We start from the raw sequence: 22,713 nt of genomic DNA on the forward strand, positions 1-22,713 counted from the left end.
CAAGGCCAAGGAAGCTGTCTGTCTCTCTGCAGCGCTGGATTCAGGCCAGCTCAGTCATATGTAGGTCTGAGTCTGGAAATGTAAATGTGTTGTCAACCCTCCATCTGTTACTGTGTGCGTCTGGCCTGTGTTTTATGTCTGGTCTCTCCCTCCGTCTCGGCTTTCTGTACTTAATGATATGCGTAGTTACACACTGAATACTTAACACCGTGGAGAAATACATCAAAAGACTATAAATATGGGCATTAAAGAAACACCATGTGGTTTTAATCGGTGAGAGAAGTTACCACCGACCGGAAAGTTCCGGAAAGTAAGTTTATCTGCTCTGTGTGCCAGTTTGCCAGGTAACCAACTATCATTCAGAGGTCCTGGGTTCTATTCTGTTCCATTCTGTTCTATTCTGTTCTGGTCTGTTCTGTTCTATTCTGTTCTGTTCTGTTCTGCTCTGTTCTGTTCTGTTCTGTTCTGCTTTGTTCTGTTCTGTTCTGTTCTGTTCTGTTCTATTCTGTTCTGTTCTGTTCTGTTCTGTTCTGTTCTGTTCTGTTCTATTCTGTTCTATTCTGTTCTGCTCTGTTCTGTTCTGTTCTATTCTGTTCTATTCTGTTCTGTTCTGCTTTGTTCTGTTCTGTTCTGTTCTATTCTGTTCTGTTCTGTTCTGCTCTGTTCTGTTCTGTTCTATTCTGTTCTATTCTGTTCTGTTCTGTTCTATTCTGTTCTATTCTGTTCTGTTCTGCTTTGTTCTGTTCTGTTCTATTCTGTTCTGTTCTGTTCTGTTCTATTCTGTTCTATTCTATTCTGTTCTGCTTTGTTCTGTTCTGTTCTATTCTGTTCTGTTCTGTTCTGTTCTATTCTGTTCTATTCTGTTCTGCTCTGTTCTATTCTGTTCTGCTCTGTTCTGTTCTGTTCTATTCTGTTCTATTCTGTTCTGTTCTGCTTTGTTCTGTTCTGTTCTATTCTGTTCTGCTTTGTTCTGTTCTGTTCTGCTTTGTTCTGTTCTGTTCTATTCTGTTCTGTTCTGTTCTGTTCTGTTCTGTTCTGTTCTGTTCTGCTTTGTTCTGTTCTATTCTGTTCTGTTCTGTTCTGTTCTGTTCTGTTCTGTTCTGTTCTGCTTTGTTCTGTTCTGTTCTGTTCTGTTCTGCTTTGTTCTGTTCTATTCTGTTCTGTTCTGTTCTGTTCTGTTCTGTTCTGCTCTGTTCTGTTCTGTTCTGCTTTGTTCTGTTCTGTTCTGTTCTGCTTTGTTCTGTTCTGTTCTGTTCTGTTCTGTTCTGCTTTGTTCTGTTCTGTTCTGTTCTGCTTTATTCTGTTATGCTTTGTTCTGTTCTGTTCTGTTCTGTTCTGTTCTGCTTTGTTCTGTTCTGTTCTGTTCTGCTTTATTCTGTTCTGCTTTGTTTTGTTCTATTCTATTCTGTTCTATTCTGTTCTGCTTTATTCTGTTCTGCTTTGTTCTGTTCTGTTCTGTTCTGCTTTGTTCTGTTCTGCTTTGTTTTGTTCTTCTATTCTGTTCTATTCTGTTCTGCTCTGTTCTGTTCTGTTCTGCTCTGTTCTGCTTTGTTCTGTTCTGTTCTGCTTTGTTCTGTTCTGCTTTGTTTTGTTTTGTTCTTCTATTCTGTTCTATTCTGTTCTGCTCTGTTCTGTTCTGTTCTGCTCTGTTCTGCTTTGTTTTGTTCTATTCTATTCTGTTCTATTCTGTTCTGCTTTATTCTGTTCTGCTTTGTCCTGTTCTGTTCTGTTCTGCTTTGTTCTATTCTATTCTGTTCTGTTCTTCTATTCTGTTCTGTTCTATTCTGCTCTGTTCTGTTCTGCTCTGTTCTGTTCTGTTCTATTCTGTTCTGTTCTGCTTTGTTCTGTTCTGTTCTGTTCTGTTCTGCTTTGTTCTGTTCTGCTTTGTTCTGTTCTGTTCTGTTCTGTTCTGTTCTGCTTTGTTCTATTCTGTTCTGTTCTGCTTTGTTCTGTTCTGTTCTGTTCTGCTTTGTTCTGTTCTGCTTTGTTCTGTTCTGTTCTGTTCTGTTCTGTTTTGTAAAAAATGGAGAGAGAAAGAGAGCATATTTTTGGTATTTTTTCATGTTGTACTTATTCTGCATTAATTCTTTCTTTTTCTCAGCAAGTTCCACTGTTGTTATTTTGCACACCCTAATAATGCAGTAATCCATTCTTTCTCCTCATAATTCTCATCTCAACGACCCAATTTCCCCACAGAGATCATTAAAGATTCATCTTATCTTAAATATTCTGGTCAATCGTTGTCCATATTGGTGTTTTCATAATTACACTTCCTTATTTTTTCCACGTCTTGTCTTCCAGGCCACACGGTGCGCAATATCCAGGCCTTCTCGGTGCTGCAGAACGCCTTCCTGCGGGCCAAAACCAGCCGGCTGGCCCGTATGCTGCTCGACGCCGTTGGCAACGTCTACGGCGCCGAGCCGGCCAACTACTTCATCCTGGAGTCCCAGCACACTCTGTCGCAGTTCGCCGAGCGCGTGGCCAAGCTCCCCGAGGCGCAGACCAAGTACTTCGAGCTGCTGGAGTTTGTCGTCTTCAGCCTGAACTACGTGCCGTGCAAGGAGCTGTTCAGCGTCAGCGTGCTGCTCAAGTCGAGCACGTCGCACGCCTGCAGCATCACGGCCGTCCGCACGCTGCTGAAGCTGGCCAGGCACGACCCGGTGTTCAGCGACGTGCTGCGGGAGGTCGGCCTGCTGGAGGTGCTGGTCAACCTGCTGCACAAGTACGCCGCCTTGCTCAAAGACCCGGCCACACAGCAGCAACCACACAACAACGACCAAGGTGAGGAGCTTCTTCTTCTTCTTCTTCTTCTTCTTCTTGTTAGGGTTATTTTCTGCATTGGGGATTGTTGAAAATGAGCAGGGTGGACTGTTAGAGCGCTGCACAGTTAATCATGTACGCTGGACCTTTTTGGTAACACTTCACTTGGAGCAGAGCTGTATCAACACCACCTTACTCAGGTCCAAGTCAATTCCAAGACCAGGTCCAGTTGAGTTTGAGTCAAGACCAGGTCCAAAGGGGGTTATGCCAAGCCAAGTCAAGACTGAGACCAAAGCATTATTCAAGACCAAAATATGGAATTAACGGCATAGATATCTTTCCAAATGCATAAATAATGATTAATTGAAGTTAAAATCCCTTATATTGTTTGTAGTCAGGAAAAAGTCAAGTCAACATCCAATAGTGGTTGAGACTAAGACGTTAACATAGTGGATTCAAGATTAACATTTTAACACATGCGGTTTATTATACCATGCTCTGATTATAATAATTGTCATCTACTCGTACCTTCCTCCTTTTTCATTGTGGTACATTCTTTTCTGTCCTCTCCTCTTTCTTCATCTGTATCTCTCACTCTGTCTCTCTCTTTCTCTCTCTGTCTCTCTCTCTCTCTCTTTTCTCCCTTCCTGCTTCCTCCATCCCTCTTTCTCTTTCTCCTTTCCTTCCTGTCTGTCTTTATACTTCACCTCATCTTTCTCCTTCCATGCTCTCTGCTTGTCTCTTTCGCTTTCTGTCTCTGTCTTCCTTCTCCCTCTCTGTTCAACACTGTCTTTCTCTCTCCATCTCTCTCTCTCTCTCTCTCTCTCTCTCTCTCTCTCTCTCTCTCTCTCTCTCTCTCTCTCTCTCTCTCTCTCTCTCTCTCTCTCTCTCTCTAGGTGACTGTAAGAACAACACAGTAGCGGAGGAGCAGAAGCAGTTGGCCTGGCTGGTGATGGAGACGCTCACTGTACTCCTACAGGGCTCCAACACCACCAACACCAACGCAGGTAAACACACACACACACACACACACACACACTTACAGATAAACAAACATATATACACGCACCAGGGTATTGTGGATCCTTAAAAAGTCCATAAAAAGTCTCCAAATTATCTATATTTTAGGGCCTTGACATATTAAAATTAGAGGTCTTATGTTTTTTCGCCATGCGTGCGCTGCTTGTCCATTCATTAATCCATGTAGATGAATCCAGAACAGGGTTAGTAGTACAATATGCATCCTATCTGCTTTGCTAAACACAGTTGGACTTCATGTCCCTTAACAATTAACTTCCTGTTGCCCCTTTTCTTATCCTGCCCATTTATAGAACTTTCATTAGCTGTTTAATTGGAAATAGGCTGGTTTTTTCCAGCTTTGTTTCTTTATTTTGCTTTTTAAATTGGTCTTTTTTCAGTTTCTAGTTGCATTAAAAGAGTGTTAAAAATTCTTAAAGTTGGCTTTCTGAAAGGGGCAGATGCCCTGCATGCACTTTTTTATTCATATACTTGTGAGGACACTTCCATTGACTAAATTCACTCCTAAACCCCTAAACATTACCCTCCCTACTACATACCCAACCTAACCTTACCCCTGATCCCTAAAATATCCACTTGTAGAAGTGAAGATCAGAATAATGTTTTCACTTTGAAGGATTTTCTTCGTCTTTGTATCCATGTGAGGACATTTGGTCGACAGTAGTGTCAAAGTACAAGAACACACACACACACTTGCAGACGACAAATATCAGTTCAGAAGCTGTGCAAATATTGGCTTCCGTCAGGCTCCAACCGCACTGACACCACATCCTGACAACTCACACACATCTCTCCACGTCTCTCTCACTTGGTTTGTACAGTGATGACAGTAAGTGTGGTTTTCAACACGTAGGCACAATGAATCAAAAAAAAAAAGTTTAAATCTTGCAATATTGACTACTGCAATTTCCAAATTACAATCAGATTATTTTCCTCAGAGGGAAAGGTGTTTCAGACAGCGTCTTAAACAAGATACGCTGTTGCTATGCAGAATCCCTGGCCTTCAACTCTGAATAATGGATGAAATGTTTGGTTTTAACTCAAGCTGAAGAAAGCCTAACCTTATCCCCGCCCCTCCAAACACACACACACACACACACACACACACACACTAATACAGCATCATTTTAAACATGGAAGAGGGAATTACACAGAAACGAACATCCACATGTATCACAATCGATACTGCAATTGCAATATTCAGCAAAAATATTTGCGGCAGGAGTTTTTTTGTCTATATTGTGCAGCCCTGGTTTCTTCTTCTGTCCTCTCCTCCTTCCTTCTCTCCTCCCTTCTCCTCTTCTTCTTCTCCTCTCCATTTCCCTCCTCCTCTGTCCCTTTCTCCCTGCACATCTCTATTCCTTCTCCTCTCCACTACTTCTTTCATCCGTTCATCTCTCCCTCCATCTTCTTCCACCGATCTATCTTCCCCTTTCTCCCTTTTCTCCATCTAGCCTACTACCTACTTTCCCTCTGCCTCTCGGTGGAGGAGGAAACAGTGTGTATTCACCTGGGACTGTCAGGCTGTGCTTTCCTTTCAAATATGTGTGTGTGTGTGTGTGTGTGTGTGTACTGGAAGCTTGTGTGAGAAAGAGACAGAATGAGAATGAAGTCTCCCAGTCTCTCCCAGTTTAAATGGGAGCAACCAGTAGCGCAGCAGAGTGGCATAGTGAGTATTTTTTTAACCAGAGGACCTTCATATCTGCAAGCATCCTCCCTGCTGAAGTGTCCTTGAGCAAGACACTGAACCTCTACCAGCTTCAGGGATGCTGCTCTGTAGCTGAGCCTGACCTCTGACCTCTGACCTCGCTGTGGAGGCGGGGCAAGAGAAAAGAGAATTTTCCTCCAGGGAGCAATAAAGTATCACATTACATTCTTCCCCCTCATACCTCCTGTCCTCGTGGAGTAGAAGGCGCACTGCCTCGCTCACTCACTGCCTCTGTGTGTGTGTGTGTGTGTGTGTGTGTGTGTGTGTGTGAGTTTCGCAGTCAGCTCCTCTCAGTCAGCTGTAGAAATGTGATGAGTCACAAAGCCAACCAACAGTGTGAAGGCCGACAGCTCAGAGCTTTCTCCCACCTGGAGGATGACTGGTCGCTTTGATCAGAAAAAATCAAGATGACTCTGTGCGTGTGTGTGTGTGTGTGTGTGTGTGTGTGTGTGTGTGTGTGTGTGTGTGTTATATTGGTGAGAACGTTCCAGGAATTTAGCTGGCACTCTTACCCAGAGTGACTTACAATGAGTGCAACAGTAGAATAAGCTTTAGTTCGTCACCAACATTATAAGAATCCAGTTGTAAAGAGTGCAAAAAAAATGCATCTGCTGTAAAATTAAGCAGGCATGTGTTTGGTCACAAATAGTAAAGTGTGCAAAGACTCAATTTCTACCTCTCCCTCTCCCCCCCCCTCCCCCCCTCGCCCGTCCAGGCCTGTTCAGGGAGTTCGGCGGCGCTCGCTGCGTCCACAACATCGTGAAGTACCGTCAGTGTCGGGAACACGCCCTGCTCATCATCCAGCAGCTCGTCCTGTCGCCCAGCGGGGACGACGACATGGGCACCCTGCTGGGCCTCATGCACTCCGCCCCCTCCACCGAACTGCAGCTCAAGACCGACATCCTGCGGGTGACAACACACACACACACACACACACGGTTACACAGTGATTATTTTTCATTTTGTCAATTCATTTTCTCATTTTGTTGTCTCAGTATGTTCTACTGCTGTCGTTTTCACACCCTACTTATACGCTGTAAATTCATATATTTTTTCATTTATTTTCTATTTATATCTGTTTGCTGAATGTTCTAGTGTTGAAATAGTTTTCACCCCCCACTTGCTCTATCCTATTGACTCTATGTTACAGTATTATTTGCCACTGCAAGGACCCAATTACCGCAAAATAATTTGGCAAAGTCCAGACCTTAAAAGCATTTGAAATTGCCCGAAAAAGTCAGGAAAAGTCAGGAAAAACATTGTTGATCAGTCTCAATATGCATACGACCACATATTTTCTTTGGTTTTAGACCCTCTGTCATCTCACATATTGTGTTATTGTTGCTGTTAAGAATAATCTTGATGTAGCATAGCTAAAAGCAGCTGGGCAAGATGACTGTCAGCACAAAACATATTGAAAACTGACCAAAATATTCAGTCAAGAAATTAAGGAATGGAAAAAGGCTGGAAGTTTGAAATGGAAACTGTGTATGAAGCCTGCATACAGGCATTGCTTCAAACCAGGAGCACTGTGGCTCAGGCCTACATGAAGGCATATACACACACACACACACACACACACACACACACACACACACACACACACAAGCGGGAGCGGATAGCGGCTCATTTTCGACGCATAATTGCATTTTCAAATTCCTCTTCCTCAGACGAGGTAATGCTCATGCCTTCTGAAGGCTGGATTAATCCGTCAGCGTTTTGCTCCTATTCCTCTAATCAGGGATTTTAATTATCGCCCTCCGAAAAACCCAAAGGCTGCAAAGAGCTTGGAGATATATCAAATCCAGTTTAGGAGTAAAATACCATTCTTGTAATAAGATTTTTCTTCGCTCATCATCGGGGATTTGTGTGCGGTTGACAAAAACATTCTGCAGACTCACAAACGGCGCTCAAAATTAAGCTAATTAGCGTGAAACCCTGTAAGCCTTCAAGATGTGACGTATCGCCCCGACACGCTGCGGCTCACCTTCAGTCCGTACAGCTCCCACCTGTGTCACTGCACACCGTGTCAGAGGTCGCTTGTGTTCATAGGTCCAGCAGAGTGATGAGCACTGCAGGGCAAGAAACAGTGGCTGAAACCTTTTGAAATTTTAATGTAATTTTAATGGAATGTAATGGTTTTAATCCATTTACTGATAGAATAGAATAGATTTATTTCGAACATGTTAAAAAAAAATATATATATATACATAAGAAAACAAAACAAGAATAACCAATAAAAAAAAAAAATAAACATATACAACAAATTCTCAATAAACAACATAAATAAATAAATATTACATGTCCGAAATGGAGTAGGAAGAAGTAAAATACTTATTTGGTCCTAAGCTAAACTTAATCAATGAACTTAATGTTTATAGTCCAACTATCCACCCCAGTGTCCATCATACACAACATAAATAATTACTTCTATGTTCATCCTCTTTATACATAATCGACTTGTAGGTGCCCGTCCGGCATGTCCCAACACTCACAGAGAGATCAATTTATTGTTTTAATCATCTATTTTATGAAAAGCATTTTGAGTTGCATTCTGTGCATGAATGGTGCTATATAAATAAACTTATTGTTATTATTATTATCCCAAAATTCACCAGCCATCTTCACTGTTTTGTCAGACTTTATCAGATCTTGTAGAATAGAGCAGCACCTCCACATGGGAGACGAGCTGTCAGGCTGGCTGGTGGACAGACTGGGCAGCCACAGCCTGGTGGTGCTGCTGGTCGTTCCCCAGCCTGCGGGACAGGAAGAGGATGTCCTCAGCATCCTGTGACTGCTGTATTGGGAAGTCTCCGAGAAAATGCTCTGTGCTGAGTGTGGTATTATTTTAATGCAGCAGGAAACAGCTGGCTCAGCGCAGCAGCTTATCACCCTTTTTACTTCTCTTTTATTCACTCTCCCTCCATTGGCAGCGAGGGATGCACGATTATGGCTAATATAATAATCCCATTTATTTTGCTGGATATAGTTGTCATGATTACTAATCAGGGATTTATGAAACAAAGTTATTTTACTGCACCTCTAGCATCTTATGCCAACATCTTGACTCTTCTAAATGAAATGAATTGTTACCAATATGCCAATGCTGAATATTAACTGTGGAAACTAAAATTGAAATATACGATTATACTCAATTGATGACCAGATTGACAGCATGGTTCTGGTTTCAAACAATGATAACCTGTTCGCACCCTATGGATTTTTTTTTAAAATTATTTTTTGGTATGGCACCAATTTTCTTGTTGTTTTATAATAATTTATTCTGAAGAAATTGAATGACCATGTGCTGATTCTGTCATTTAGAGAAGCACATACAAATGCTGCACAGAAATAATAACTTACTATTATCACATAATCAAATATGCTTTAATCCAGTTATTATCCAAAAGAGAGAGGTATCCAAAAAAAACCTATTGCTTTAGAACCAGTATTGGAACTGCTAAAAAATGAAAAATTCCCAATTGTGCGCAGCCCTTTTTGCCGTGGCATAAACCTGCACTACACTTCACCTCTGCCGTTCACCATCTTCAGTTGTTGCCGATCCCTGAGATTTTCTCTGCCGTTCACTCGCTAATTAAAAAGTTTCACTGTCACAGATATACTGGCAGGCTGTTTTTAGTTCTCTAAGCGCTTATCTTCATATCTAGGTTACAGTTTGATGTTTCGGTTTAGGTTACTTGCAAATGCAAACGATAAAACTTGGAAAAATATAGAGAAGAAAAAATACCATCTGTGCGGAGAGACAAAGAAACCCCAAGGGGCTTATAAACACGTCTCTCCCTAAGAGAAGAATGAGAGGAAAAATCTAGCTGACGAATAGAGACATCGGTGAATTGAGTGACAGAAACCAAATGACATGAAAACTCAACATGGAGAAGAATGGTACGTTAACAACGACATGTATAAATAATAAGTGAGTTAAAGAGAGTTAAAATATCCGTGTTGCAGGGAAAGAGAGAGCGAGGGAGTGTGACTTTTCAGAATACATCATGCAACACTCGATGTACCTTGGGGAAGGTTTACGGAATCTGAAAAAATGTTTTTAGAATATATAAATTGTGTTCTTGTGAAGTAATGGATATTTGCAGCCTGTTGGCCTCATTCAAGGAAATCGAGTAAAACAGACAGAAAAGTAAAAAACTGTTCAGCATGTTTATGCCTCTAACGGTGGGTTGTGAATGGGCATCACTATGCTTTTCACTATAATCACTAGAAATTATCAGAATTGGAGAATGTGTAAGGTTTCACTCTCACCACTATATTCTCCCCACATACAGTGATGACAGTAAGACATTTCAGGGCTAAATCAACAACAAAAATCTTTCCATATGGGATCGCTTGAACAAATCTTATCCAAAACATTTGAGAAATCCCGCTCTAGATCAGTGGTTCTCAACCTGGGGTTGGGACCCCCCAGGGGGTCGCAAGATAGTCTTGGGGGGTCGCAAGATGATTTATGGGATAGGAAAAAAGCATATTTCTACTATTTTTTTCTTGAAATACTGAATAATGAATATGATAATGAATCAAATGAAACAACCTGAAAAGGGAAAATCATTCTTCAACTCGCTTGTGATGTGGGGCGCGAGTAGACATCGCTCCGTTTTACGAGTCACGAGTGAAAAAGGTTGAGAACCGCTGCTCTCGATCACTGTGTCTTAAACGGTGCGTCCTTCCTCTCTCCTCCCACCTCCCTCCTCTCCTCTCAGGCCTTGTTAGCCGTGTTGCGGGAGAGCCACCGCACCCGGACCGTCTTCCGTAAGGTGGGCGGCTTCGTCTACGTCACCTCGCTGCTGGTGGCCATGGAGCGTTCGCTGTGCCAGCCGCCGCGGCACGGCTGGGAGCGAGCCAACCAGAACCAGGTGTTCGAGCTCCTGCACACCGTCTTCTGCACGCTCACCGCCGCCATGCGCTACGAGCCCGCCAACTCGCACTTCTTCCGCACAGAGATCCAGTACGAGAAGCTGGCCGACGCTGTGAGGTACGAATACTGATGGAGCCGCTGTAGAAGTCCCGCTGTTTTAATCCATGCTCATTGAACTACGGCTGGCTCTCAGCTCTGTGCATCATGGGAATTATTTACTCTGTTTTTAGCCACTGGAATATATGAGGAATGGTCTGGTAACTTGTTGGTAGAGACATTAGAACTTATTTTTATAATACACTAGTTTGTTTATGCTATGTAACATTCAAGAAAAAGTTATCTGCAGTACTAATGCAGGATAGATGCAGGATAATGCATGAATCCATTCTACAATGGCTGTCGCTGTTGCTTCTGTTGCAGAGGTGTGACCAAGTCAACTTTGCTTGAGTCCCAAGTCAGTCTCAAGTCTTGAGGCACAAGTCTCAAGTCAAGTCTCAAGTCTAAATGTAGAACACCAAGTCAATTCCAAGTCAAGTCCATGTCATTAATGTCAAGTCTCAAGTCTAAATGTAGAACAGCAAGTCAAGTCAGAACAAATCAAGAGTCCAGTATCAATTTAATATCTTAAAGAAAACTAAATATCTAGGACTTTTCAATGCAATATGGTTTTAATAGGATAAAAACTTGGTAAGAGCATCATGAGTTTGATTTCTATAATCAGTTTCAACTTCAATAAATTCAATCATTCCATACAAATTCAGAAAACAGAATTTAAATTCAGTCGTCCGCTGGAACAAATCTCATCACTTTCAATCTGAGTCATTTACACAAACACAAGATCTCAAGTCAAGACTTTAGAAACCTTTTCAAGTCATCAAAGTACAAGTCAGAGTTAAGTCCCAAGTCACCAGAACCCATTTTTGGTAATGAAGTGCAGCCTTACTGACCTCCTTAAAGCACCATCCAAACCCTGGTCATGATAAGCTCCTCCTCCCCCCCCCACCAGGCTGCTGGGCTGTTTCTCAGACACTAAGAAGCTGGGTGCCACGGGCGTTTTCCCCTCCAACGCCCAGCCGTTCCAGAGGCTGCTGGAGGACGAGGCCGCGCCGGGGGGCTGCGCCGGAGACAGCGTCTGCCCCACCCTCAAACACTGCAGCAAGCTCTTCATCTACCTGTACAAGATGGCCACCGACTCTTTTGACAGGTCAGTGGATCACAGGAACTCCGACAATTATAATAATGACACACTTTATTCATGTAGCACAGAGTTTGCAAAGTGCTTTACAAAAAGAGAAGAAACGTGGTTAAAAAAAATAAAAAAGCTAAGAAAGAACGAAACAAGAGGATTAAAAAGTGGGGGAAAAAGAACCAAAACATTCAAAAGCAAGTCTATAAAAGTGCATTTTAAGATGTGATTTAAAAGATGATACTGAATATGCTAGCTTCAGTGCTCAGAGGGCCCCCACTGGCCAAAGAGCAGCCAACTGTAGCAGGAAATAGGTTCACAAAGATGGCAGCCATCTTGTTTGAAGGCATTACCTCTCCTGCGGTCAGAGCAGACAGACATCAGCATCTGTTTTGTGTCAGTGTAGCCAGGCAGGAATGCCAGGTGTGTGTTGCACCGGGAGCAGACCAGAAGGACCAGATGCAGTTTATCCAGGAGGTTTTCACGTCTGTGCACTTGGTCAAGCTATTAGATGAATAAAGATGAGGAATGGTTCTCAACATACTGTAAATAAGTTACTGTCCCGGAGTAAGTAAGTCTTTAATAAGTTACTGTGTGATTGTGGGTCAGCTCTTAAAGTAAAGAGACATCGAGGAGACTTTAGGAGTTCTTTAGATTGCGGCCACAGGGGAACCGCAGTGTTCCTCAAGAGGAAAACTAGGGATCATGAACTCTACAGTGCTTCCACAAACCTCTAACATATTGGAATTCTTTATGGAATCATTAAGGAATTTTTTTTCTCTTGTTCGGGACCGTAATGTTCCTTGTGGCTCCCTTTGGATCTTAGAAGAACCTGTGATGAACCCGTAGTTTTTAGATTCTAGATTCAAGATTCACTTTATTGTCCCCAAGGGGAAATGTGAACCACAGCACTGCTGCATAAACACAAAAGAGTGTTTTGGTGTGACCTAAAAAAAAAAATGGAAAACAGCTTCTTCTTAAGTTGAGCAGTGACAGTGTGTGGCTTATTCTTAAATCTGTGTTATTTTATCGGAAATTGATGTGTTATTTGAGTTAGGGTAGAGCTGTTCGATTACAGCTAATATGATAATCCTGATTATTTTGCTAGATATTGTGATCACACAATTAATCACTGTTTTTAGTCTTGATTATTTGAGGAACAAAATAAATTTACTGCACTTTTGGCCTTTTATATTAAAATCGATGTTTTCAACTACAGAGGAGACATAATTGACGATATGACAAAATTAACTGTGGGAACTAAAATGCCTGTGAATCCAACGATTATTAATTGTGGGAACTAAAAATTGTGTGACATGATTAATTGTGCAGACTAGTGGATCATCACTCATAAGGTCAGATTAGTCAGGTGCTCCTCCCATGTATTGTGAATGTTGCAGCCGGCCCTCAGTCTGGTCTCACTGTGTAATCGCAGCTGAATCGACCGCTTCATCTGAGAGCTGCATGGCTGCAGCAGGTTGAGTCTGTCCCAAACTCAACGTCATTTAACCAAGAAGCTTACTGCGGTCCTGATTCAGCTGCACAGCCTCGTAGTGTTGTCACCATGCCAGCATTTTAACTTCAGCGCAAAGTTTAATATTACGATACTACTACAAAAAAAAAAAGTCAAGAAATCTCATAGAGCGTGCTTTATTTTATCTGTCTTTTTCGACTCTGTAAGTGAAATGCTTCCAGATTTTGCTCCTGCTGCTGATTTTACAAGACGTGTTGGACTGTTTGACGCTGTTGCCATAGTTTCAGCTGTTTGACTGAGCGCTGTCTATTCTTCTTCTTTTAAATATATTCCAATCCATGTGGCGTCTGCATGCGTACGCCCTCTGCAGGCGGCGTTGAAATGGAATTTCAGCTTGCAGATTTGCATTTGATGAAAGTGTCGAACTTTTATCAAAGTCGATATTGAATCCGATCTTTGGTAACGGTATCAAAATTGAAATTTTTCGGTCATTGTGACAACACCGCAGCCCCGGCCGATGTGTAGTGTTAGCTGGCGTCATGCATGTGCTCCAGCTGTAGCTCTGATCCTGTTTCTCCTGTCAGCTTTCCCACTAACAGCTTCTTTCCTTCTCTTCTCTCTTTTCTCTTTTTCTTCCTTTAACCTCTGGCACTGGCTGGCTGCACACCCTGGGTCTGGTCCATCTGCACGTGTGTGTGTGTGTGTGTGTGTGTCTGTGTGTGTATATGTGCACGTTCATCTGTTTTTGTCACGGTGTGTTTGTGTGTGCCTGTTTCTGTGTGTGTGTGTGTGTGTGCTGCCATGCAGTCGTGCGGAGCAGGTGCCTCCCTGCCTGACTCATGAGACCTCGCTGCCCTCGCCCTGGGGCACACCAGCGCTCGCCAGGAAGAGGTAGCTACAGCGCTCTGCCACTTTCCTCACCCTCACCACCTCTCTGTCCGCTCTCTTCACCCTTCATTTACACCAAGAGCGCCCACCAGCGGCAAAGCAGCCATGTTTCCATCTTAACTGTCAATGTCAATGATTGAAATGTTGCAGGGAAATGAAATGCAAATTGGGTGTGTCTCCATCAGCTGGTTTGAAGAAAAAAAGTAGGCTTCCTGAATGTCAAAAGAAGCGAGAAAGAATTATTAAGTGTTAAGGAAGTTTTTAAGCTTGATGCTTTCATCCCAAGACAAAAGCAAAGAAATGGACAGATACTTTGCAGATTTGAGAACGTCCAAAGTCACTTTTCAGCTGTTGTCCACCAAGAGTTTACTTCATTATTGATTTGACAAATGTGTTTCCATTGCTATTTAACGCTAAATGTCATTATCGACATTATGCCTCACGTGAGCATAAAAACTGTTTTGCAAAATTGGGTGCATTTTTAAAAAAATTGCCATTTTCATTGTGTTTTTCTAATGCGATACATCATCATTCACATAAAAATATTGGATGGAAACCCAGCTTGTGACCAGATTCCATTCGTTGTCTATGGAGCAGAGGTGGAGAATGGCTAGGATGGGGAAAACGACTCACTGCCCGTCTCACTTTTCCTCCACTGGAAAAGTTTGGCTGGTGATCGGCTCTCAGAGGAGGGAGAATCAGTCTGAAATCAATACTATGTGACTAACCAGCAAAAAACTTCTGGCACAACCAAATAGGAAATCAAACATTGTTACCAGAATTTCCTAGTTTATTTAACAAGTGCCTAAACACTTACACCCAGGAAATGAATGAATTGGTTTAAAAATAACTTGATAAGTGAAGTATATTTTTCTAGTTACCATTCCTACATGGTAGCACACACAGAAATGTCTGTCTCCCCACCTCTATTCGAAAAGCTTTTTCGCAGCTAATTTAAATCAGGGAAAAGTGGACAGCATCAGCCAAATTGCTCTTGGTCTAAAGTAGGCATTTTTTTCTTCTTATCACATTACTCCTCATCCTCCTGCTCCTCTCCCTCCTTTTCTTCCAAGTCTTTTCTGCTCTCAGCTGAAGTTGCCTGTGCACACAAATCCAGCCTCTGCTTCCCTTTGACTTCAGCTCCGACTTCAAAGGTGGAATTTCACCTAAAAAAAGGAGCGGACTTGACTTGAAAGTGGATAGAGTCCGTTGCACTGTTCCTGCGCTGCTACCAACAATTCCTCAATTGATTAAACATTTCTGATATATACATTGTAGGACTATTAGGGCTACATGATTGATGTTATCGACAAAAATGTGAATTGTGAGACACGTTGACACAGCTTTCTCTGCAGTTTTTTCAACACTTACAAAATGTGAGGACAAAAAATCTGGTGTGGGGAGAAAATGAGATGCAAATTGCTCAGGATCAGCTCAGTTTGAGTAAAATGAAATCTCCTGACGTGATTTGATTTCTAGGCCATGGATACCCCTCAGCACCAGGACACCTTGTGTAGCAAGCTTTGCCTCTAAGAAGAAATTGCAGCTGCTTGCAATTTAGAAATTGCAGCAATCAATATATATATATATTTTTTTTTAATTGTGCAGCCCTAATTGCTGTCAGTGCAGGAATTGGAAGGACGTGACTTGGCAGAAAAATGATAATGTTTGTGACAGTGACACAGCATAATCGGTCTGATCTTGACTTGCATGTGGTTGCCTAAATCGTTCTGGTTTTTGATGGGGATTTGAGATTTGCAGCAAACAAATGGATTCCAGTTTTAAAAAATGGAACCCCAGGCTGTGGCAGAGTTTATTTGGATATTTTGCTATTCTCCCTTCTCGGTTTTCTGAAAAGGGAGAATAGCTTGTGGCTGGTAAGTGTGTCTACTCTACCAGATGCTTTAGCAGGCAGCCAACAATGATTTTGAGGTCCTATTCTATTCCGAAAAGTTATTGTTGAAAGTGGCAAGTGAATCTTGACATTTACCAGCCACTGTGAACATGAACAACACAGTTAGTTAGTTTCCTGCCCCACATCCAACCCCTCCAGCACTTTCTGCTGACTCGTGCCTTTCCAGCCCAGCATCTCTCCTGAGGGGGGAATTGCCACCCCGTAATTTGCATCGCAGCAACATGCCCATTTTCTCTAATTGCTTGACTGCCGGCCCCAGCAGATCTCCTCCTCTCTGCTGTTTCCACAGGAGGACAGGCTCGGTGTTTTAGATGAAACGCTAGCCGACTAACACCTTGCTCTCTGAAGTGTGAGGACCGCTGACTCGTGTTAAATAAAGTTTTTGGAGTCAAAGTGTCAAACACGATGTTAATGTTCACTCAGTGATCTAATTATTTCCCATCTGAATAGGAGAATGTTTTGATTAAGCTATTTACATGCGAAGAATAATATTTCTAATGTTCCCGTTTTCATGAAGGCACGAGTTCTGGATGTAAACAAATTAGTTGCCACAAAAATGAACTGCTTAAGGTATGCTGTGTAAGTGTCACAACCTGTGAAATATCCTACAGACAGGCTTACTCAGAATAAGGTGTTTATGTCCAGATTAAGTAACATTATAACCTTTTGTCTGCAAGTCACTGTGGTAAATCTCAACATTAACCAGCCACTTTCACTATTTTGTGAGCCAACTAGATATTTTTAGATTTTTAGATATTTGAGTAGAATAATGGTCAGTCACTGGCAAATTGGCTGGGAGAGTAAAAAAAACAAACTTATCAGCAACAACCAAAGTTTAACAGCACATGGCGAGTGACTGGTGTTAATATTCCACCCCGACACTAACTGAGATGAAGGTGATTCCACAACCCATGCTGAATCGGTATAATCAAAGTTCACATGGTGGGAAGCAACAAAGTAGTGCAGTGCCACTCTTAGACTGTATAGGGGGAGTACCACACATTAACAAAATCAAAATATTGGTTTTCAAGGAGTGTGTTCTAATCTGAACTCGATCTCCTAAAACCTGTGGTCCTGTGCAGCTAAATGGGTAGAGAATGGCACTCCCATAACGGAAAAAAAAACATTTCACATATACTTAAACACATAAAAAATGTGTGGCGATTCATTTGAAACATATTTTTAGTGGCTAAAAACATTACAATCTTAGATTTTATTGCAAGTCTTCCATCATGATGGTGTGTCTGTTGTAACTACTGACAGTTTTCTATTGAGAACAGCAGCGCCTCCTCACATATTCCTCTGAACATTGAAAATGACTTCAAAGATCCTCCGTTCCATAGCTGAGAGTGATAAATGTTTGGAAGTGGTGATTGTTATCAAATTTGTTGAGTGGTATGAATCAAGCCCTTGCACTGATAATTCCTAATCATCTCTTGTTAAATTATCTATCTCTATATATATATTTGTGCCCAAACTGTGTCCAAACTTTTGACTGGTAGTGTAGGTTAAAAGCCTTTTAAGAAAAACTTTGTCTTGACTTGACTAGACTGGACTTAACTCTTCTCTCTCTCTCTCTGCGCTCCCAGACAAGGCTACTACGGTACGTCGGGCCCCCCCGCCCCGGTTAAAGCCCTGACGGACCTGAAGCTCCACCTTGCCAACCCCTCCCACCCTGCCTCCTCCTCCTCTTCCTCCGACATGGTGGTCATCCACCCAGGAGCCGTCCTGGCCATGCTGGACCTGCTGCCCTCCATCTGCTCCGACAGCCAGCCAGAGGTGAGGAAACTGTGGTCTTGGGGTTAGATGCAGGGCAGGAAACTATCTACTGTTTTGTCAGTGGCTGGTACATATCCAAACACTGACCAGCCACGTTCACCTGAGCAGACTATGTGTATCTGAGCATGCCTTGTGTTATCAACTATGTGTAGAGGGTTGTATTTCTTTTCCTATTCATTCAGTATGGCTAACAATGCCCTCAAATTAAAGCTGACAGTCTGCATTTCAGCCTCAAACTCATTCTGTCATTTCACCTCCTGTGTGATACAAAACATCAGCGATGTGTCACAGTCTAAATAAATTATCAGTCTTGGGTCACAGGAATATTTTGCAACAAGGCACCATGGCTCTAACCCTGCACACCTTACTCCTCACCGTCGGTTGCATATAATGTTGGCGATCTAGGAATTTCTGTTTATTCTACAATTGTTTAAAATTTGCGATAAATACCTAAAATATCCAAGAATCCTTATGATGCCCAATTTATAGAGCATGCATAGTCTTTTCAGCACCGTCCTGCTTAACATTCATACAGTTGCACATATTCACATCTAGGAGCTGATCCGGGATTGAAACTGATCACAGGCCTGGTTCTACATCTTTCTACATCTAGCAGTACAAACAGCTGTGCTTCTAAAATGTAAATGTAAATACGATACGATTCAATACGCGATATGGGGTTCATGATTGGATGCAATAAGTAAAGGTTCAGTGACAACAAAGTATGACTGTGCAGAATCATCCCAAGTGTATACTGACATCGTTCTCCTCCTCCTCCTCCTCCTCCTCCTCCCCTCTCTCCTCCAGCACGCCCTGGACCTGCAGCTGGCAGTAGCCAACATCCTGCAGCTCCTGGTTCACAGTGAGAGGAACCAGCAGATGTTGTGCGAGGCCTGCCTGCACCAGCGGCTGCTGCAGCGCTGCAGCCAGGCCCTGGGCGACGAGGATCACCCGCTCCACCCCCCGCTGCAGAGGATGTTCGAGAGGCTGGCCTCGCAGGCCCTGCTGCCCATGGCACTCAGGTAGTGGACCGGGGCGGACAGACAGAGGGACACAAGAACACACGCATATGTTTGTCTTATACTTATGAGGACCTTACATCGACTACATTCATTCCCTAACCCCAAACCCTAACCCTAACCCTCACCACTACATGCCTTAACCTAAACCGAAGTCCTAACCGTAACCCTTTGCCAACCCTAATCCTAATTCTTACTCTAGAAATTTGTTGTTAGGATTAGATCACAGCTGTTTTGGTGAGCTTTTTAAAACGCAAAGTACTTGATGGACGCTGCAATACTCCCGTTCCTGCTTAGTTGACGTTGGCTTAGGTTATATTGAAAGCCCGGCTCTCAACTCACCGCTGCTTTGTTGATTGTAAGTGACTTTTTTATATTTAATCCCCTACCAGCTTTACCTTTCATTAGGCAACTTGCCACCAAGCTAAACGCGTTTGGCAGCCACTTTTTGTCGGCATGTTTTCAAATTGGATATCAACCCCCTGCTCATTTTGGAGTTATCCAAAATACTCCCACACTGCTTTTTGGTGGATATAACGCTGGCATATTGCCTCCTCTCTGTTAGTTAACGTAGCCCCCACACAAACAATGTAATTCACTCTGGTGAGAACTTTTGACAGGCACAATTTCATGCAAATGTGAGGCTGCTTTCAACAGCACAGACCTGTTTAGACAGAGATACTGTAGCTTCTAAAATGCTTAGAAGGCATTTTAAAGGGTGGTTAATAGTGACATCAGTTAATCTCTGTATCTCTACACAGAACCACTACAGTGAGGTGAGGTGAGGTGAGGTGTTGCCATTACCGAGTGAAAAGTGACGTCAGGGCAGGGTGATCTGCGCTGACAGGTCTCAGTACAGGAAGGTGTTTTCGTGGGTAGATTGGGAGGGAGAGGGGAGGGGGGCGCGCCGACAGAAATGAGTGATTCTCATTTCCCGCTTGGCTAGTCAAGTGAGATGGGAGGCTGCGGAGGTTGGGGTTGAGGAGCGAGGCAAAGTCATTTGACTTGCACGTGGTTGGTTCCTTTCATATGGAAATGCTGATTTTTACCCCAACTCTACTGGAGGTAAACATCTCTCTAGCTGTCAATCTGTTTTCCAGCCTCTGTCTCTCTCTTTCTCTCTCCTCTCTTCTCTGCCTCACTCTTGTGCTGTCAGTCTTCCTCTTCTGTCACACTCCCTCCCTCCCCTCCGTGTTTTGCTTCCTTCTTTGTTTTTTCTCATTCTGCCTCTTCCCTGCCAGTGTCAGTCAACGGCTAAGCCCCAGAGTCTCTTTGTCTGCTTGCTGTTGTTCTGAAGCTGTCTGGTTGCAGCCAGCGGTGTCACTCACTCTCCACCGTGACAAGTGACACGAACCATCACCGGGACAATTGGCATTCAAGTCACAGACGTGCCAGTCAGCGTTATCATCGACTTTGAAACAGACAAAAAAAATGCCATTAACCTGAAAACAAATGTCAGAGAGGTTGTCCTTCTTGAGTTGAGCCGTAAAATTGCAAAGTAATCCCCAATGGAACATATACAGTGCGGCAGATGCTTTTATCCAATGCACTTTACAGTTCTGTGAGTACATACAGTGCAGTTTTTAGTATTGGTGGCCACACAGGGAAGAGAACATCTAAACCTGGCAGTGTTGGTGCCAGGCTCTACTCATTGAGCTGTACAGGACCAAAGTTAATCAAAAGTATTGTAAAATATGCATATTGATAAGGCTGTGCTTTCAAGAGACATTAATTAATCTATAACCTCTGTTGGCGACCATTAGGAATTGCAGTAACACATCTACTTCTACACAAGTCTCTGGCACCGCCTCCACCCCTCGCGTCCCCATGAATTACGGTGGCCTGTAGTTGACACAAACAATAAAGTCACATTTTCACAATAGATGCGAGTGAGCCAGCTAATCAGAGCAGAGATCCAACAGAATCGTGTAGTGAAGAGCGAATATATCACGATGCAAAATACCGTCTTGCTCCGTCATTCTTCGAGACTTTTTAGCTTTCATAGTTGAAATATCTCTGTACTTATTGCCCCTTTTAAAAATTTGATCTGTCCTGTCTGTGGTTTCTAGTTTTGTTTTAATGTTCCTGTCCTTGACATTCTGCTCATGTTCCTCTCCAGGGAGTTCTTGCGTCTTGGAAACCCTCTGAACTGCGGCGCCTGGGACAAGAAGCTGCTGAAGCAGTACCGCGTCCACAAACCCAGCTCTCTCAGCTACGATGCCGAGATGAGAAGTAAGACCAACAACGGCTCTCATTTTAGTTCTGACTGCATGTGATATTCAGCGCTCAAAGGGGTTCAGAGGAAACGCCGCCGATTATGTGCGAGGCTCCTCTTTCATTCCGCTCTGTTGATACCGAAGGCGTTGCTTCAAAGTAGGCCAGAGGAATTCCTTCAGTGTGGCTCTGGGTCCTAGAGTGGCTCTGCCGCACTGGATTCTGCCATAACAGCTGCGGCCGGAGAACATTTCAAGTCTTTGGGATATTAAACATTGTTTGACTGCTAAAATAAAACCCACTTCAATGTGAGATTCTCAGTGAGAAAACTGTATAAATCTAACCACGTGTTGTCATTTTGAAATTGTGGTAAATTTTCAAGATAAATGCTTTGGCTCCAGACAAGAAAAACTCTGTTTTATATTAATGTTGCAAGCTTGAAATTGATTTATTAACCACAAACAATGATTTAAACAGAAAAGGTTGGACATTACTACATTGCTACAGAATATCGTTTTCACTGAAATGTTGCCAGTTTGCTTTTGCCAGCTTACTTGTAGCAATAAATATGCCTAACTTAGAAGTTCTCTCTTTAAAACCTACTGATAAATTGATGAATAAAACTGGGCTATTTTCACTATAGGGCTTTTATTGCCATCAACGGCAACAAATCAGTTGATTTTTCTGGGGTTCAAATCGTAAACTTTATTCCATATCACTTCCCAAACAATGTTCCAAAGTGTTTTCCAATGAATAAACCAACAGCAGGTTAAATCATACAGAAACAAACATATGAGAGAATCGACATCTAGTGAAATATCTATGCAATTACCAACACATTATCATCATTAAATTTGACAATTTAGTGGACTGTGTGGGCAAAAATGACGTCCCTTTTACTACTGAAAGCACCCTATCAATTGTTAATAGATGAGAATTAGAGTGCTTAGTCCACAGCAGTCCTTCAGTGGGATTATGAAATGATAATGTCACTCGGGAGCCATTCCCATCTGCCACAGTGATACCAGCTTCCTCCTGGGATACAGCAGAAAGTTTCACTCCCACTAAAAGACAAGCAAGCTTGAAAAAAGGCCATCAATCTCTTCTAGCAATCCCACTTTTTTTTTCTTTGCCCACTCTCTGAGAGCTCATTCGAACGCATCCTGCGGTGAATAGGCTGTGATTGCAGGGGATGAGTTTCCCCCCTCCGTTTAATTGCCAGTGGAAATGACTAGCGGTGGAGAGGGAATGATTCTGTAGGTTTTCAAAAAGGTTCAGATGATTGCATAGCCAGTGGAATGGCCTGGCTGTACCATGCTGTGCCCCACAGACGCTGCATACCACCCTCATCCACTGCAGCTCATTTCCTTTGCCTAATTGCCTTAGATGAGCTGGCAGTAAGGCAAATCAAAATGTATCGCTGTAACGGTGAGGGAAATTCTCTGTGTTGAATACATAAACAATTTACATGCAAACTGTTGTCAGTGCTTGCATAGGAAGCACGTTTTGTTTGTTTGTGAGCCAAGCAGAAAGGTGACTGGTTGCAGGAAACCAAAAGAAGTAGTCTTCATGGCCTCTGATTAAAATCCAGTTGTGTAAATTCCCTGTTAAACAAAGACCGGGGTGCAACTGTGAAGCTAATGATCATGCTTTGTTGTCTATTAACAGCTGTTAATGTTCGTAATTTTGTGGGCACCACAGAGTGTCTTAATTGCTTATTGTCTCTCCTCCCAACAGAGAGTGGATATTAAGTCCCTACTAATTACTGCTATTTACAAGAAGCCACTGTTAGAATACATAGTGCTATCTCTCTCTCTTTCTGCGAGAACATAATCTCCCATGGTTTA

General features: G+C 42.7%; 1 protein-coding gene across 1 annotated transcript in view; it reads left to right on the forward strand.

The window, feature by feature from the left end:
* The window catches only part of wdfy3 (WD repeat and FYVE domain containing 3), a 139,357-nt gene that overhangs the window by 42,128 nt on the left and 74,516 nt on the right, over positions 1-22,713 (forward strand). The window contains exons 10-18 of the mRNA XM_078285324.1: positions 2,302-2,781; positions 3,657-3,767; positions 6,222-6,415; positions 10,237-10,508; positions 11,398-11,595; positions 13,859-13,942; positions 17,444-17,633; positions 18,441-18,655; positions 20,772-20,884. Coding sequence (XP_078141450.1) covers positions 2,302-2,781; positions 3,657-3,767; positions 6,222-6,415; positions 10,237-10,508; positions 11,398-11,595; positions 13,859-13,942; positions 17,444-17,633; positions 18,441-18,655; positions 20,772-20,884 — 1,857 coding nt within the window. The remainder of the gene's footprint in view (positions 1-2,301; positions 2,782-3,656; positions 3,768-6,221; positions 6,416-10,236; positions 10,509-11,397; positions 11,596-13,858; positions 13,943-17,443; positions 17,634-18,440; positions 18,656-20,771; positions 20,885-22,713) is intronic.

This window comes from Centroberyx gerrardi, chromosome 8, assembly GCF_048128805.1.
Source record: "Centroberyx gerrardi isolate f3 chromosome 8, fCenGer3.hap1.cur.20231027, whole genome shotgun sequence".
NCBI lineage: Eukaryota > Metazoa > Chordata > Actinopteri > Beryciformes > Berycidae > Centroberyx > Centroberyx gerrardi.